The following is a 17,778-nucleotide window of genomic DNA, read 5'->3' as shown; positions in this document are numbered from 1 at the left end:
TTCTGGTGATTGGATAGTAATTCCTGGTTTCTCCTCCCTCCAGTCCCCCTTGCCTCTCTACCTAGTGGGAATTGATGCTTCTTTAACTCCCCAGTAAAATTAATACAAGGATACAAGCTAGGGACGAGAACAGAGGTGCGGGTCACTCTGCACTGAGGTGCACCTCCATTGTAAACTAAGGATGGGCAGATCAGGCCATCCCATGCTCCGGTTTCTCCATCTGTAGAGTAGGATTAGAATTGTCAACACAGCTCTGGCTCCAAAGAGAAATTATTGGAAGCCGAACATGAATGACCATGACCTGGCAGCATTCGTTCATGTTGTCCTAAATGACATCCCATCCTGGAAAGGGTTACGTGACTTTATCATTATTATTATTATTATTATTATTATTATTAGCAGTAGATAAAACAAAGTCTCAGATCAATGAATTTACCAAGTATACTGGTGGTGTGATCAGGCAGGCAGCTTACAGCTTCGGGCTTTGGATGCTAGCACAGCTTAGCTTCGGATTAGTAAAGCCAGTGCTTAGCTGAGTTCCAACAACTTTGTTAGGTCGGATATACAGTTTGGTGATACATGGCTATTAAGGGGATGGAAGATAACCCAAGGTAATTTTTGGCTCTCAATCTGTACATTCCAATTCTCCATAATCATGAAGTTCTAATCAGTCAGCCTGCAGGCTCATCAAAAAAAAAAAAAAAAAAGTGTTGGGTTTTTTTTTTTCATGGAATTTCAGTTCATAGAACCGTATGTATTGGTCTCTTGGTCAGAGGTTAAAACACAGCTACTTTTTCCCCAGCTCTCCCACCATTGAACAAGGCAGATCTTTCTCTGTTAGTCATCGTGTTTTATTGAGATAAAAAAGCCAGGAATCGCCTCATTCATTGTGTGGGGAAGCTCAAGGGATATGAAGCACACTCATGTAGCCCACCATAAACATGACTACAAAGAGAAAACAGAATTCATCATTATTATCAAAATTCCTCATTCATGGCAGTTCTTAACTAAAAAGTATTAAAGACTTCAGATATACAAATCTAAAAATATCACACATCACTCAACGTTAGGACATTGCTTTTCAAACACTCTTTAAATATGCCAGGTGGTTCTTCTCCTTCCCTAGGTCTGTGAAGAAGTGTCTGGCACAGCCTTGCTTGTAGCCTTCCCCTCTCTTCTCTGTTCTCAAGGAGACCAGGCTGGACAGATGTCCCAGGCAGGATCATGACACCTGCTCTGCAACCTTCTTGTGCTGGCTCTGGAAGCGACCCTTGCTGTTGGGGGACTCCTCCTTCTGTGGGTTCACTGTGCTGGGGTGCCCAACCCTCTCAATCCAGGGATGCTGTAGGACCTGGTGAGCCGTGTACCTCCTCTTGGGGTCCACCACCAGCAAATTTCTCACCAGATCTTTGGCATCTGTAAGAGGGGGAGAAATTGGGGAAAGCGTGGTGAATAAGGGTGGCTCTGAAGTGTTCCTTCCTTCCAAAGCATGGGGTGGGAGCCCACACATCCACATTAGCTCTAGGGAGGAGTGGCTAATAAACTTTCCTTGTCCAGGGCAACATGACAGAAGACAGAAAAATCCCAGACTTGTTCCAGCCCCTCATGGCCACTGAGCATTCACAGTCAGGTTAAGCTACAACAGGAGGATTGCTTGAGTCTGAGGCTAATGTCGGTGAGCTACAGTTACATAGTGAGTTTCTAGATAGCCTGGGCTACAGAGCGAGGCCCAGTCTGAAAAAAAGAAAGGAGGGAGGGAGGGAAGGAAGGAAGGAAGGAAGGAAGGTAAGAAGGAAAGAGAGAAAGGGAAGGAAGGGAGGGAGGGAGGGAAGAAGAACATGGAAAAGAAAGGAAAGGAAGAAAAAGGAGGGAAGAAAGGAAGGAAGAAAGAAGAAAAGGAGAAAAGGACAAAGAGGAAGAGAAAGAAGAAAAGAGGAGAAAGAGGAACAAAACAACAGTGGAGGGGAGAGAGGAGGAAAAGAAAGGGAGGAGAGGAAAGGGGAATGAAAGGCTGAGGGAAAAGTGAGGAAGGATGGAGGAAATGATAGAGAGAAGGAAAGGGAAGAGGAAATGCAAACGACAGACAAAAAGGAAGAAGAGAAATCCAGCTAGTGGTGTTGGCTAATTAGACCTCACTCTATTGACTCTGAAATAATTCACAGAGTTGCCTGTGTGACCAGGGCTTAGATCACAGCTGTATAGGACAGCCCTTTGGTTTTCTTTATGCCCACTTCTAACATCTGCTTACCCAGGCCAAGGAGACAGACAACAAGCCCCACGTCTCCGTATTTTAGTTTTACAACAAACTAACAAACTTGTAAATAAAAACATGTCCCCTTTTCCTAAGCTAATAAATCTGCCTGCATACTAAGAAAACTGAAAGACATGTAAAGAAACCTATGCAGTCATTAACATGAAATCAAGTGAATTTCACTTCCTGCTCAAGTCCATGCTGATCCTAGAGAGATGGAGAGACTATTAGAAAGCAGATCCCACCTCCCACCCCACCCCCATCCACCCTCACCCCAAAGGTGCTGCAGGGAAAAGCCTCACAGGTCTGGCCCTGCCCCCACTGCAGTTGCTGATTGACCACATCCAGGTGCCACAAAGAGACCTGCAGCAGCTGCAGCCTTCCTGCCCTCTCACTAAAAGCCTAGCCTTCTCTTCCCTGCCCAGGAATCAAAGGCAATCTGAATAAAGGCACACAGCATAGATCACATATTAACTAAGCCTGGTTCTGTGGGGTCCAGACCCCCCCGCCCCCACTCCCACCACCAAAACCTTTAAATGTAGAGACCTTCTTTGTCTGGTGAGCCTTGGAGCCTCCTGCTTACAACCTCCACTGTGCCATGCTTGTGCTGTGTCTGCCATTCAATTTGGCTCCATTCTCTCAAACCTACTCACTTCTCCCCCCCCCCCGCCCCCCCGCCCCAAACCTGACTGGTAGGCAGGGTAGTGGATAAGTAGACAAAAGAACACCCTCTGCCCTCCCAACCCTCACCACCCCCACCACCCCCCACTCTGCAGCCTTTCCCTCCTGCTTCATGGTACACAGAAAGAAAACACCCAGCTTTTCACCCTTATCGAAAGGTGCCTCCAATTCCATTATCAGCCGTTCCCACACCTGTCAACCCCTCCTTCCAGCAATGTCTAGAGTCTAGAGGCCACAGATTTCTCCTGCCCTGCCTGGTTCAAGCAGGGCAGATTCTGCACCATCCTGTTATAATATGGCTTTTTTTTAACCTGATCATCCAATGGCCACTTTGGAGTGCAAATCACTTTAGTCCAGTAACCACTGCAGCCAAGGGAGCAGAACAATCCTTGGGTAGCTAGCTCCGCGACGATGGTAGCTACTGATACCTTCTAGCAGAAGGAGGGGAAAGAAGGAACCATAGCTGGGAGTCCTGTCATTTCTTCCTTTGTCCTTCCCCCAACTACAAGTGATCTTGGGAGGGGCTAGACTATGTAGAAAAAGAAAACTGACAGAAAGGCTGACTCCATAATGTATCATCCACAGCTCATTACTCATCACTCATGATGGGTGGGATAGCCCACGTTGAGGTCATCCTTGTTTCTGAAAGTCACCCCTCACCTATATTATGTAAGTAAATTTGATCAACTCACTGGTTCCCCCCAAGTCAACCTTTCGTGGAATTGTTGCTTTGGTCTGTCTGTGGGTATATCTGGAGTAGATAGATGTGTGGTCATGGCTGCTGAGACCAGGCCGCACGATACTCCATATTATTGAAACCAATGGCTTTTTCAGAGTGCCTTGCCCAAAGAGATTCTAGTTTATAAGTAGATTTTGACTCCACCTTGAGGATAGAGAAGGGCTGTGTACCTGGGTGAACATTAACTGGGACCATTCACCCAGTACCAGTCATGAGGCACAGGCCTATAACTTATTTCTGGGAGTAGGAAAATGTGCCACTTATAAATTTATTGGAGTGAATCAAGACCTTTGGGTAACATGAGCATACTAAAATTATATCAGGAAAACAAGGACCAAGAACTTAAACATACCAGACTGAGAAAGGGTGCAACGCCTTAACTTGGACCATAGCACCTTAATGGCAAGAGTCCCCACCAACCTGTCATCTGATACCTGGAATGTGCTTCAAGGACCAACAGGGAGAGTGCTCCCAGCTGTACTTGGGGTTTAGTTCAGCTCTGTCCACACTGCTGGCACTGCCTACCAACTGCTGCCTGCCCGTCCTATTTGCCTGTCTGGACCTGCCACCTATCCAGCCACCAGTTCTAGCCACAGACCAGACTGATCAATCCTGTGCTTCAACCTCTTAGCCAGACTCAACACCACAACTTCACTCTCAAACCCCATGAGTCACAACAGCCTGACTAACAATGGCAGCCTTGTAACTATCTCTAACTTGGGTTCCTTATCTTATCAATACAGATTCCACTTACATTCCTATCTGCCCATTTCTGAAACTTCATGAAATTTTTTGGCAACCCCCTTTAACCCTGTGTATCTATTCAGTGTGTGTGTGTGTGTGTGTGTGTGTGTGTGTGTGTGTGAGTGTGTGTGTGTGTGTGTGTGTTTATCTATGTTGCTGGCATAGAAAGCTCAGGACAATGTTTTTTTTCCAGAAAGAGTTCATGTAGCACATCCCTTCTAAACCCCAAAAGTGTCACAGACTGGAAGACCAGATCTAAATGGAGACTCATCCAAGTCTCTCATTTATGCATGAGGACAGTTGAGCACCACTGAAAGCTTCACCCACACCCTCCAAATACCTCCTCTCCAGAGCACTCTTTAAAGGAGTAAGAGGAGGCCCACAGCCTTCCTTCTCATCACAGGGAGCCCCTGAATCTCACCATCAGAAATGTTGTCCCAGTAAGGAGAGAGGAACTCAAACTGGCCCGTTTGGATGATTTTGAAGAGCTCATCTTGGTCCCTCTCAGGACTCCGGAAAGGGGGGAAGCCACACAGAAGGATGTACAGGATCACACCTGCCGCCCACAGGTCCACCTCCAGGCCATAACCTGCAAGAACACAGAGGCAGACAAGTCAAAGGTAGTAAACTCTTATCTCTTGAACTGTGCAACAATAGCAAAAGCAAAAATTCTTTCTCCCTTAGGTTGCTTTTGTCTGGTATTTTGTTGCAGAAAAAGAAAAGTAACAAATATAGTAACTGATTATAATGTAACTCTTTAGAGATGAGATATACAAAGTAATTGTCCTAGTTAACTAAAACTATCAACGTGACATAGCCTAGATCTCTTAAGGAGGGAGTCCCAGTTGAATGTGAGGCTATGGGCAATATCTGTAGAGAATTTTCTTGATTCTTAATTGATGTTGGTAAAAGAGCCAAGCCCCCTATGGGCAGTACCATCCCTAGGCTTGAGATGAATATGAAAGCTAGTTAAACTTGAGCCCATGAGCAAGCCACCAAACATCACTCTTCCTTGTTTTGTTTTTTTGCTTGTGAGTGAGTTCTCTGGCTGGAATAGCAAGCCGTCTGCCTCCTGCCTTGCATGCCCATCCTGACTTCCATAAGTGATTGACTGTGACCTGGAAGTGCAAGATGAAATAAGCCTTTTCCTCATCTAAGTGGCTTTTGCTCATGATGTGTTCCACAGGAACAGGATGGAACTGGAACAGTGATGTCCAGTTAATATGTCTATGTACATCACCAATCACCCTCCCACATGGGCATATACACATTTTCAAGAACTTCCTGACTTTTCACCTTTAGGAAATGAACACAATGGGCAGCTTTAAATGGACATTAGAAGTTCATTACTAAGCCTTGGACAGGTTATCAAGGCACAAGTCAATAAGAGCCTAAAGAGAATAAAGTCCCTGATGGCCCCTTTGAGGATAGCTCAGTGATAACTGTTCAAGTCTCAAGGACTATTGACTCTGGAGGGACAGATTCTTCTGCCCCTGGTCCCTCTTAAGATTTTTTTCCCTTTGCCCCTGTAACATTCCTAATCCAGTTCCTGCAGCCCTGCTCTCTAATGACTGCCTTCCCTTCTACCTGGGTCCCCTGAATCATAACTTAACTGTCCTTGTCCTACTGTCATGGCAGAGCTACCAGCTCACCAGTTAAGCCATCAGATTGAAGAATCCCAATATGCTATCTGTGATGGTTTGTATATGCCCAGCCCAGGGAGTAGCCCTGTTCGAGCAGGTGTGGCATTTTTGGGGTAGGCATGGCATGGTGGGTGTGGGCTTTAAGACCCTCATCCTAGCTGCCTGGAAGCCAGTATTCTGCTAGTAGCCTTCAGATAAAGATGCAGAACTCTCAGTTCCTCCTGCACCATGCCTGCCTGGATGGTGCCATGTTCCTGCCTTGGTGATAATGGACTGAACCTCTGAACCTGTAAGCCAGCCCCAATTAAATGTTGTCCTTATATGAGTTGCCCTGATCATGGTGTCTGTTCACAGCAGTAAAACCCTAACTAAGATAATACATTTATCCAGGACATCCCATCCTTGCCAACAGGACAACAGTGTGGGTCTGTATTGATATCTCTTGACCAATTTGATGAAAATTTAACTCCTCCCCCCTCATTTCCTCAGAGAACTTCTCTTCAATACCTGTTCTAGCTGGTGTGCTTTCCCCACACACTCACGCTAATTCATTTTGTCTCTCATCTAATTCATCTTTGTTTGCACTACAATGTCCTATGTCTTCCACTGTTCTCATATGCCTGTCATTCAAAATCTCAACACTTCTGTTTGAAATAAGTTTAGGCTTAGCCTACCCAACCCACTGACTCTCTAAATCCAATGAGACTAGTCTCAGGTCTCCACTCTCTATCCTCACACATGCTCTGTCTCCTCATCACAACTCCCAGGTGCCTTTGCCAACTGGAAACTATCCTTGCCTTCCACCTTTGACCAAGCTTTCAACCCACCCAGAATCTCTGTCTCAGCTAACAGGTAAATCCAGTTCACAATGCCACAGCCATCAAGTTATCTTCCGTACAGTTTCTGTTTATGTACAGAAACAAACTTTACAAAGTATGTTGTCAAAGCAGTTCATTGGATCTACACAAGTAAGGAATGAATATTCATGGAGTCTGAAATGAAATCTCTTTTGCCTTTAAATGGAGGTTCACCAAGGAATTTTTAAACTTTTAGTGTAAGAAATGTTTCCATTTTCTCTGATAGTGTTAGACCTGAGTACAAATGGCCTTCTTTGAGTAGATTTCTCACCCTGTTCTCTCTTTTTCTTCTCATTGTCCTGGCTATACATACACATACACACACACACACACACACACACACACACAGAGAGAGAGAGAGAGAGAGAGAGAGAGAGAGAGAGAGAGAGGAACACACATACACGGAGAGATGCATGCATGCACACAATCAAATAAATAAATAAATATTTTTAATCAAGCCTGAGTTCCAGCTCTCTGAGATTATTGGAAACACTAAGTAAGGCATTTGTCAATTGCAAAGTTTGAGTACCAAAGAGCGAAGGGTACTTACCTTTCTCAGAAAGAATTTCAGGAGCTACATATGTTGGTGTCCCACACACAGTAAATATAGGCCTCACCACATATTTGGCCAGGCCAAAATCAGCCAGCTTCAAGATGGTGGACTTGTCTTCGTTTCGCTGAACCTAGAAGGAATCAAAACATCCAAAGCATTAAAACTGTGATGGAAATAAAGAAGGGACACTGAGGTAATAGTAGTAGTAGTAGTAGTAGTGTGTGTGTGTGTGTGTGTGTGTGTGTGTGTGTGTGTGCGCGCACTCGCGCGCACATACATCCAACCTGGGACAGTGAGGCAGTAGTGTGTGCGTGCAACCTGGGACATTGAGGCAGTAGTGTCTCTGTGCAACCTAGGACAGAGACAGCATTGTGTGTGCAAACAGAAACACTGAGACAGTAGCCTGTGTGTGTAACCTGGGACACTGAGACAGTGTGTGTGTGTGCAACCAGGGACACTGAGACAGTAGTATGTGGTTGCAACCTAGAACACTGAAACAGTAGTGTGCATGTGCAACCAGAAACACAGAGACAGTAGTGTGTGTGTGCAACCAAGTCAAAGCAGCAGTGACCCACCAAAGTCACAGGGTGTCCCAGGACAGACACGCCCAACCTGACCTCAATGCAGCTGCTCACATTTTTCAACCAAAGAACCAGAGTCAAGTTCACTGCACCATCCAGTTCAGCATCGTATGTTATCAAATGGGATGTTAAAAATTCATTGATTAAAACACAGTTTCTCAGCTGCACTGGGCACATGTGTGTGTGTCCAGTAGCAACCTGTGAGTTGGGCACCATGCTGGACAGTGTAGATGGAAACCATTTTCACTGGACACTACTGTGTTCTAACAAGGGTCAGTGGCACTTTGAGCATAGACTAACTCGTGTAAGAATAAGCAAAGGTCTAGAGGGACAGTGAGATGGCTCAGTGGATAAAGGAGCTTGCCAGCAAAACTAATAACCTGAGTTCAATTCCCAGGACCCATAGGATGGGAAGAGAGAGAACTTGACTCCAACCTCCACATAGGATGGCGGCACACACTCCCACCCCACTACAGATAAACAAATGTATGTTACACTCCACATGGAGCAAAAGATGAGGGTCAAACCCAGTACTATCTTGCTCCAAGTTCAAAATGCATGGTAAGACCATACAGTGTAAGCTGATTCCATTTTGGGAAAAATTAAAATACCAGACACAAATTCAAACTCCAGCCTTCTTCACTATCAATAAGGACCTATCTGACTAAACCAAAGATCAGCTGTCCATATCACATCACAGGAGCCAGTGGACAAGGTCAGATGATGCACAGCGCTGTTAATCCAGGTACTAGGTCAAAACTTACTGGACAAAACAGGGCGCTTTTTATCAAAGAAAGAGACTCGCTGTTGCTGCCATACCTGCAAGAGGAACATCTGGGTTGTCTGCAGCTCACATCCTGTGTTTCTGCTGGATCTGAGCACAGATCTCCCATGCTCGTATCAGCACTTAGGGGTGGGGACTTGAGGACTGGTGGGTCTCCCCATGTCTGAGTTATGGTGGCAACTGGCATGCAGGTTAGGGTAGCCATCTTGTCTCTCCTTCCCAGGTAGATGGTTAGATCCTTGTGGTCTTTAAGAATGCGCCCCTCCCTTGTAAAAACCTCCAGTTAAATTTGAAAGTGAAATAGCAGAATTGCAAGTATGGACCAATAGAATGGCACCTGAGTGGCATCTACAACCTCAGGTAGAGGTAAGACTTCCTGAACTACACAGAAGATTGTAAAATCATTATCTGGCCATCAGCTTCCTGATAAAGAATAGGATCATACCATTGTGACCTCCCAGAATTCAGCCATGGGCCTGTCAATCAACTGGGCAGGAAAGCCCTTCAGGCTATTCTAGAGACTTTATAAATAGGAGAAAGTCTTCCTGAAGGTAATACAGGTTGGCAAAGCAGTCTGTGGCCACTGTCTAATCTCCCCACATGGGAGTGTATCTAACACAGAGTGGCCCTTTTGGGCATCACCCTCCTGGAAGTGTTACACTTCCCTGCCATAAGCACAACCATCTCCACACTGTTCTCTGTGTATCACCTCTAAATTCTCTCAATGGAGATTTCAAAGTGGAGCTTGAGGGAGATCCTAATGACATCATATCATCAAACATGAGGTGTGGGTCCCTTGTTCTAGAGGGTGTCCCACAACGATCTCCCAGCTGGGGACAGGGTGAGAGCAGGGAGGGTTCGCTATCATCTCTGTGCTGCCTCCGGCCTGCGTCTCCACTGTCTGTAGGTCTCTGGCCCCGGCCTGATGCGGGAGGTCCAGGCCAAAGGACACAGAATGTGAGCAGGGAGGGGAGATTGCCTGCCCCCCCTCCCCCCCCCCGCTGCTGCCGCTGTTGATGATGGTCACTCCCAGGTACTGCACCTGTCTCTCCACGCTGAGCTGGTCCAGGCCCGGGCTGAGCCAATAAGATGCTGGCTTGCTGGCAAGGAGGCAACTTGGTGTCCCAGGCAGGTTCCAGGAGAGCAGATCTCTCCCCAAGTGTTACAGCTCTTGTGACAGAAACTCTTGGACACCAGGATGATTCTTGAGCACTTTACTTCCCCTAAATAGAGCCCTTATATACAGTTTCAGGGTGGGTTAGGGTCTGGCAGCAGATAATGCCTATTGGCTTAGTCTGAGAAGTTGGAGATACATCATCTGCATGTGGGAGAGCCTGAGGCGCTGTTTCTCGTGACTGATGGCCATAGACCTCTCTGTGGGAGAGGTTGTGGAGGACTGAAGCTAAATGAAAAGAACCAGGACCTGGGAGCAGAGCTGAACTCCTGCCATCCAGTAAGGTTCCAGGGTTCAAAGCTCATGTTCGACCAAGAACCCAGCTGCTTCTCACAGCCCACCACCCCACAATGAGAGTCCTGCCCATGAGCTGATATCTCCATAAGCTGCATGTGTCTTAATTGCTGAGTCCTGGTCAAGACTGGTATATGAACAGAAACAATAACAAAGGAGAAGACTGGAAATCCCAGCAAGGCTAATAGCTAAGAAAGCACAGAGTGTGGTGCATACATCCATGCCTGCCCATCCAGGAGCCACTGAGCTTCTGACCCGTACCTAACTCTGGCTCACTTCCATTCTATAAAGTGCTTTTCTTCCCTAACAAACTCTCTCTGTTTCTGTCACTACCTGTGTGTCCCGGGTCCATTTCTACATCCTGAGAACCTGAAAATCTTAGGAAGGGTCTCCTGCAGACCCCATCCAAGCCTCTAAACATCATTGGTTCCTAAATTAACCTGGCCAAGAACAAACCATAGTTTCAGATCCAAAACCCAGTTCTGCTCACTCTATACACAGAGGCAGATGCAGCCTGAAAGAAACAACGGAATAATTTAGGCCAGAAAGTCTAGTTGGGGAGGAAAGAAAAACAAAATATTGTTGGCGCCTGGAATTGCCAGATGGACCATCTCCATCCATCAAATGACTACGTAATTGTTGAGAAAAAAAAAATGTTTCCCGCAAAAATATTTGCAAATATTTCCAGCCAAATGATCAGAATCAGAAGTATCTGGCCAATTTAATACATCAAAATAAAATGTATACTTCTATCAAAAAAAAAAAGTAATCAGAAACCCACAATTCCAAAGCCTACCCCAATTGGTCCAGTAGAGACCAGATGAAATGTTCCGGGACTCAGGCTTTTATCTAAAATTATATTATGTTTGATGGCCTTAATATGTCTTCAAAACAGCACATCAGTTTTTAAATGACTCTATGGGCCTGTCTAAAATATAACATGCTGTTCTTGTCCCCTAGGAGTTCAGCTTTTGCCACCTGGAACACCACCCATTGCTGGGAAGGACTAGTGTAGTAAAGACTCCAGTTCTACTCTCATGGTTTCTTTAATAGTCTCAGAGTTGTCTATTATTATTTTCTTATGTGTTTACCTATTTATTTCTTGTGAGAGGCGGTACATTTGGGCATGTATTGTGTAGGTACAAGTACCCATGCAAGGATGAGGACATTGGCTGTCCTCCCCTCCCCACTCTCTCCATCTTATTTAGTGAGACAGATCTCTCACTGAACTTAGTTTCAGCGAGGCTGGCTGGCCAGCAAGTTCCTGGTACCCACCTGTCTCCATTCTCCAACACATTGATTGCAGGTGCACAGTCATGTCCAGTATTATGTGGGTGCCAGGGATTTGAACTCAGGTCCTCTTGCTTCCATAGCAAGCACTTTTACCCAATGACCATCTCCTTGGCCCTTCTCAAAGCTGTCATTGGCTTTGCTATATAAACAGCTTCATTCCTCTTAAGGCTAGGCAATGTGGGAGTGGTTTTGGTATCTTAATACACTGCTTTGCAACACTACCTGTCTTAGCATCAAGTCAAACCTCCACCCAAGCAGAAAATTTGTCTAACACATCTCTCCACCAGACACTTGTACATCTCAGGTCTATTTCTGCTGACCCAGAAGTCCATCCCTACCTGCTTTCTCAAATCTCCTCTGAGGTGACAGTGAACAAGGATGCATCCCCTCCAAAGATGGGAAGCAAGGACCATGAACAGCCCACCCCACCCCACCCCAACAACCCCAAGCTGGCTTTCTGAATTCTCTATGTTATGATCCCAGAACTCCTGGCAAGTCCTTTATGGGGCTTGGTTTCTGGGGTGGAGACAGGGAACACTCAGAACTCTCATCTGGCCATGCAACCAAAGGCCCCATTCAATGTCCACTTCAATGCCTGTCTCAAAAAGCTTTTCTGGCTTTCCTGGGTTTGGAAGCCATCCTGCCCTGGATCTACTTGCCCGTGTCTCAGCTTACGCACAACCCACATCTCCAAGTTTATCTAAACATACTGTTCTGGGCCATGTTCTTGCTGGGCTGATCTAGGCCCTCTGACAGACAGTATATTAAGTGATGGCTACACACAGCCTGAATGCCTGACTGGTCTGTCTCTCTATATCCTCCTTTCCAGCCACACCAGAGTGTCCCACTTTGAATCCAGGTGGTCTGCACTAGTGATGTAAGCATCGGGTAACTATACATGTGCCCCAAGGTCTCAAGTCCAAAACCTCAAGAAGAAAAAAAAAAATTTCTGTTTGAGAGAAGGTATCATATAGACCAAGCTAGGTAGCTCAGGATGACTTTGAACCACGGCTCCTCCCACTTCCAGATCCAGTGCTGGGATTCTGGGTGTGCACCACCATGCCTGGTTAATGTGGTGTTAGGGATCAAACCCGGGGCTTCACGCAGCCAGTACTCTATCAACTGAGCTACATTCGTGTCCCTCAAGAGAGATCTTTACATTGTAATCAATTGGCCTCCACTCTGCCCTTCCACGGTGTATCAATTTAAGCATGGTCACGCAATCAGTTGTGAGGTGCACACCTGTAATCTTAGCACTCAGGAGGCTAGAGAGTTCCAGGCCGCTTGCCACTGTACAGCAAGGAAGACCCTATCTCGGAAACAACTGAACAAAAAGACCTTGATAAATAAAATGAAAAATGTGCTTTTAATCTCTAAGCAGAAGGGGGCAGCAGAGTACAGACCAGCAGCAAGACACACTTAAACATCAGGCTTGGCGTAGGCCCATTTATCTCTGCTAAACTCCTGCTTGAGTCTTCACGGTTCTTCGAGCTATTTCCCTCCAAAGCACATTTCCAACTAACAAGGACTGAAATGATCTCAAAAGCCACATCCTATCAAAATGCCCGCGCCACAAACTAATTTACACTGGAACATAAAAGGCATTGTAGTCCCTGACCATCAACGTTTACAGTAGCCAGGAAATGGAATCAGCCTAGGTGTCCATCAACCGGAGAAGGGGAAAGAAAATGTGGCTCATGACACGATGATACTTTGTGCAGCCACAGGGAAGACTGGGATCATGACAGTTGCAAAAAAAAAAAAAAATAATAAAATAAATAAACAGAACTGGGATTCTAGTACATTAAGCAAAGCAACCTAGACTCGGAAAAATCAATGCTACGTGTTTTCTCAAATATAGATCCTAGACTTTCATATTTATATGTGTGTGTATAGAAAGGGTGAGTGCAGGTCACACTAGAGGAAGAAGAGGCTTCCTGGGATGGGGATCGAGAGGCAGGGAGGTAAAGAAAGTAATAAAAATACCCAGGAGGATGGGGGACCAGCAAGAGGTGCATGGGGGGTGTTCTGGGGAGGGGTGTGGGAAAGGAAGATCAACAAAAACAAAGGGTGCCTGAAAATACCTTGATGAAAATGGCTTATGCCAGGGAGCCATGCAGGCCAGAGCACACAGTCTCTAGGCCGCTTATCTTTTCAGACAAGGTCAGTCTTCTGAGGGAGGACCGTCAGACAGCCGTGTTTTCTGAGTTGGATCTGATAGCTTCATATTTCTCTGTATTTAACATCCCTGCTGTGTCACCAGAAAAGATGAGAATCAAAAAAGATGAGGAACAGCTTCACGCTCACCCTGCTGCTCTCTGGGAGCCCAGTAGACTGGCTCCATCACCACAGGGCCAAACCTCCGAATTTAAAAACACATACAGCCCATTTCTACACAACTCTTCAGCTACTGTTCTATTTTGTGATATCCTTCACACACACACACACACACACACACACACACACACACACACACGTGTGTGCACACGCGCGCGCCCCAGCTGCCATGCATCTTGAAACAGAAACCTGTAGCTACTACATGTATATTGTCACCGTCCATGATCCTCTGAACTCAGTCAAGCTCACATTGCTATAGGTACCCTGGAGTCTTTTTCATCCATCAAAAAGATGAGTCTGGCACTTACTAGCTGCAGGTCAGAAACACCAGAGTCCTCTCTCCTCACCCACCATCCCAACCCATCCACAGGGATGACCACTTGCCCCTATTTACTTCAGCTGAATGCCAATAGACAACAGGGAGCTTACCTCAGATCAGGGGAACCAGCCCCAGATTCCTGCCCTGACCTTACATTACCTCCAACAGACAGGACTTCCAGAAGATTAATCAGACTCTTCTAGAAGAAACTGAGCCTAGGGAGAGCTAGATCCTGGAAACTCACAGAAGAGATCTGCTTAGCTGCTTTCTCCAACTAAAAGAATCTTGAGAAGTTTAATCTTCGATCCTCAAAGGGCCCAAGAGAACACATTCTCCTAGGAAGGTGGCAACAAGATATGGCCAGTATTCGCTAACAAAATGACCTAAACTAAAGCCCTGTTTCATCTAACTCTGTCTCTTGTGATTCTGTGTTATTGCTGAAATCTGTGTTTCTTAATTTCATGAAGTCTGGCCTGCTGAGATGCACTGCATGGTTATTACCAATGTTTAAAATGCGTAATGGCTGGAACATTAATGAGAAAACAGGGGTGAATGCCTAGTTTCTGGCTAAGGAGAAAGGAGTCAGAGCTGCCTGTGGATCAAGGAGAATTGCTACTACTGAGTCCTTGTATATCACAGCAGAAGGGAGAGGGGAAAAGGACATAGAGGATTAAGGTCAACAAAACGATGGAAAACATATACGTCCGAGGAAGAATAGGCAAGAGATGTGTGGGTCCTCTAGGCTTTTCTTATCACCCTTGAAAACACCTAACAGTGTACAGTCCCCAACATATTCAGTAGTTAGATGGCCAGACAAACCTACTTCATCCTGGAACCAACAAGAAAGGATCTGCCTTTGTCTTCACCCAAGCTGTGACCTGTCCTTACCATGCCACTCCGTGCTACCATTTCTGCTACTCCAAGCACCCAGAGCTGTAGCTCCTAGGAACAGTGACAAGACCCAGGAAAGGCAACGCTCCACATGTCAGCGAGAGGAGCAACTGATCGTCCTCCCAGCTCCTTCCCTGAACAAAACTCTACCCTCCTTCCCCCTCCCACTGGAAGAGATGCTTCTAGAAGGACTCTGCTTGAGCCTAACATCCCTTCCATCCCTGCCCACTCACCCAGCTGTCTGGGCTGATGATACCTGGCCTGTATACTCCCCTTCCCGGGTGAGCTGGACTAATTACCACCTCTTCTCAGGCTCCTGTGGTTTCTTCCCTCCTTCCCTGGGATTCAGTCAACACTATCCCATTCCCTCCAGGGGACCACATACAGGCAGAAGAAGCAATTAACATGGATATTTCTGCAAGCTGGAAACTCTCATAATTAAAACTTTCTTTGCAAGATCTCAGGAGTCTAAATAACCCTAAGGGTAGAAGAATTCTAATATCAGGAAAATGAGATCAGTGGAACCAGATGAACTTGGCAATCCAGAAGGCCTGAAATGTTACTCCGGGGCCTAATTATCAGATGTAAATATTTCTGTTGATTAAAACATCATGATAAGCAGCTACGTTCATTAAGGGCTTTTATCGTGCTCAGAAAATGTCTGTAAAAGCAGCTGCACTTACAATCCGAGGCTCAGTCAGAAGTTGGTGCTAAAATAAGCATTTCTCAGGCTTAGCAAAGATAGGTCCGATAGAGAGCCAGCAGCCACCTCTTAAAGGAAGAAAGCATTGATTTGACAGCACACGTAGGTAAGTGAAGAATACCAACTGATGGATGGTGGTCACCATGGCAACAATGGTGAATACCGAATCTTGGAAAACCAAGCACATTTGCAACATAATTATTCTATCAACAAGTTTGAAAATGGTATCTGTCTAAGCCTAGACAACAGCAGTTGTCAAGTCCACCAAAAGCCTCATCTTTGTCTGAAGAAAACCAAAAGCCTGGCACTGGATAAGGTTTAGACTCTAGACATGATATGCCAAACTTTACCTAGGCAGAAAAAGGACAAACATGTTTCACCTGTTTCAACAAGTACCCACCAACAGATCACCTGGGAAGAACAAGGCATTCATTACCTCTTACACAAAAGAAGGTTCACACACAGCTTCCTGCTGTTTGTGAAGCCATACATGTACACACACACACACACACACACACACACACGGCAGGGAGAGAGACTAGTTAGGAAGAACAGAGTGAGCAGCAGGAGGGGACAAGATGCTTGTGGGAGACGAATCTGCTCCTAGTATGTTGTACACAAGCACGTAAATGATGAAAACTTATTACAGCTAATCTGTAGTTTGCCATCCCCCTTCTCTAACACACACACACCACTGCCTCAAAGCATTAAAAGGTCTCAGCTGTGACGTTTAATTCTACAAAGATCTTCGTCTGCTTAGCCTTTCAGAGTTATTTGTCCACACCAAACAAATCATCTTTACAGTTCCTACTGCCTAGAGCATCCTTGCATCCAGCCACAGAGCTCACTCTCCAGTGACACACTGCTGCCAAGTTCATCCCTCACACGGTGAGAACAAGCTGAGCCACAGACTGATTCCAGGACCTTGTCCTGGTTAGAAAATACAAGGTAAGCCAACTGTCCCCAAGTGAAAAATAGTCCCTGGGGGACACCTGATCTCACATGTGGAAACTGTGGGTGTGGGTAACTGGTGGAATGCATTGGTCAGTGTGTATAGGAAACGCCCAGCTCACAGGACCTACCCTGAGCTCTCAGAAGAATCTCTCCTGCTTAAAGGGTTCAGTAAAAACAACAAAGGAAAGAACAAAGACTCTGTTGAGAGTCTGGACATCAAATGGAAAAAAATGGCTCCGTTCAGATCCAGAAGATAGAAACAACAAAAAGACTAAATGACGGGGGTTGTAACTCAGTTTGTCGCGTGCCTGCCTAGCATACTGAAATCCTGCATTCATTTCCATAAACCAGGTGTGGCACACGCCTGTAACCCCAGCATGAGCAAGATGGAGGCAAGATGATCAGATGTTCAAGGTCATCCCTGGGCTACATGGCAAACTGAGGCAAGTCTGGGATATGTCAGTGAATATATTAGCCAAAAAAAATGATAATAATAATAATAAAGAATTTTTAAAAGCAATAGAGAAGGGATAAGGACTCCAGCAAATATAAAAATCCAATTTCCCCAAGAGACTTGTTGGAGGCTAATTTGGACCATTCTGGCAGACAGCCAAATTATTCTTGCAATTCTATTAAAGTTGGCAAAAACAGGAGTCCCTGAGTGAATGGTCAACATAAACCTCATTTCACTGGAAAATGAGTTTTGACTCAGTCTGCCTTCAGGCTGCTCATGGGGACAGTTCACAGATGCAGCTCTGCAGCCTGGAGAATTAAAGGGAACACACTAAATTCCTGGCCTCTTTGCCCCATCAAAAAAAAGGAAAAAAAAAAAAAGAAAAAACATGTGACTTATTGGCATAACTGTGTCATTCACTGTTGCTTTGTCCGAGTGGCTCTTCATGATAAATGCCTGGGCACCAGCATCCTTTCGATATGCTATTCTCGATGATATCAGCAACCAGTGGAGTGTTTGCTGTTTC

At 45.6% G+C, this 17,778-nt stretch overlaps 1 protein-coding gene across 1 annotated transcript in view; it reads right to left on the bottom strand.

Annotated features, from left to right (window-relative positions):
• Positions 1 to 829: 829 nt before the first annotated feature.
• Dclk3 (doublecortin like kinase 3) overlaps positions 830 to 17,778 on the bottom strand; it is a 49,625-nt gene continuing 32,676 nt past the window's right edge. The window contains exons 3-5 of the mRNA XM_034484191.2: positions 7,466 to 7,598; positions 4,837 to 5,004; positions 830 to 1,416 (exon numbers count right to left, since the gene is read on the bottom strand). Of these exons, the coding sequence (XP_034340082.1) occupies positions 1,223 to 1,416; positions 4,837 to 5,004; positions 7,466 to 7,598 (495 nt within the window). The 3' untranslated portion in view covers positions 830 to 1,222. The remainder of the gene's footprint in view (positions 1,417 to 4,836; positions 5,005 to 7,465; positions 7,599 to 17,778) is intronic.

Source organism: Arvicanthis niloticus, chromosome 21 (assembly GCF_011762505.2).
Source record: "Arvicanthis niloticus isolate mArvNil1 chromosome 21, mArvNil1.pat.X, whole genome shotgun sequence".
In the NCBI taxonomy this organism is placed as follows: domain Eukaryota; kingdom Metazoa; phylum Chordata; class Mammalia; order Rodentia; family Muridae; genus Arvicanthis; species Arvicanthis niloticus.
This window is presented reverse-complemented; position numbering and strand designations above follow the sequence as displayed.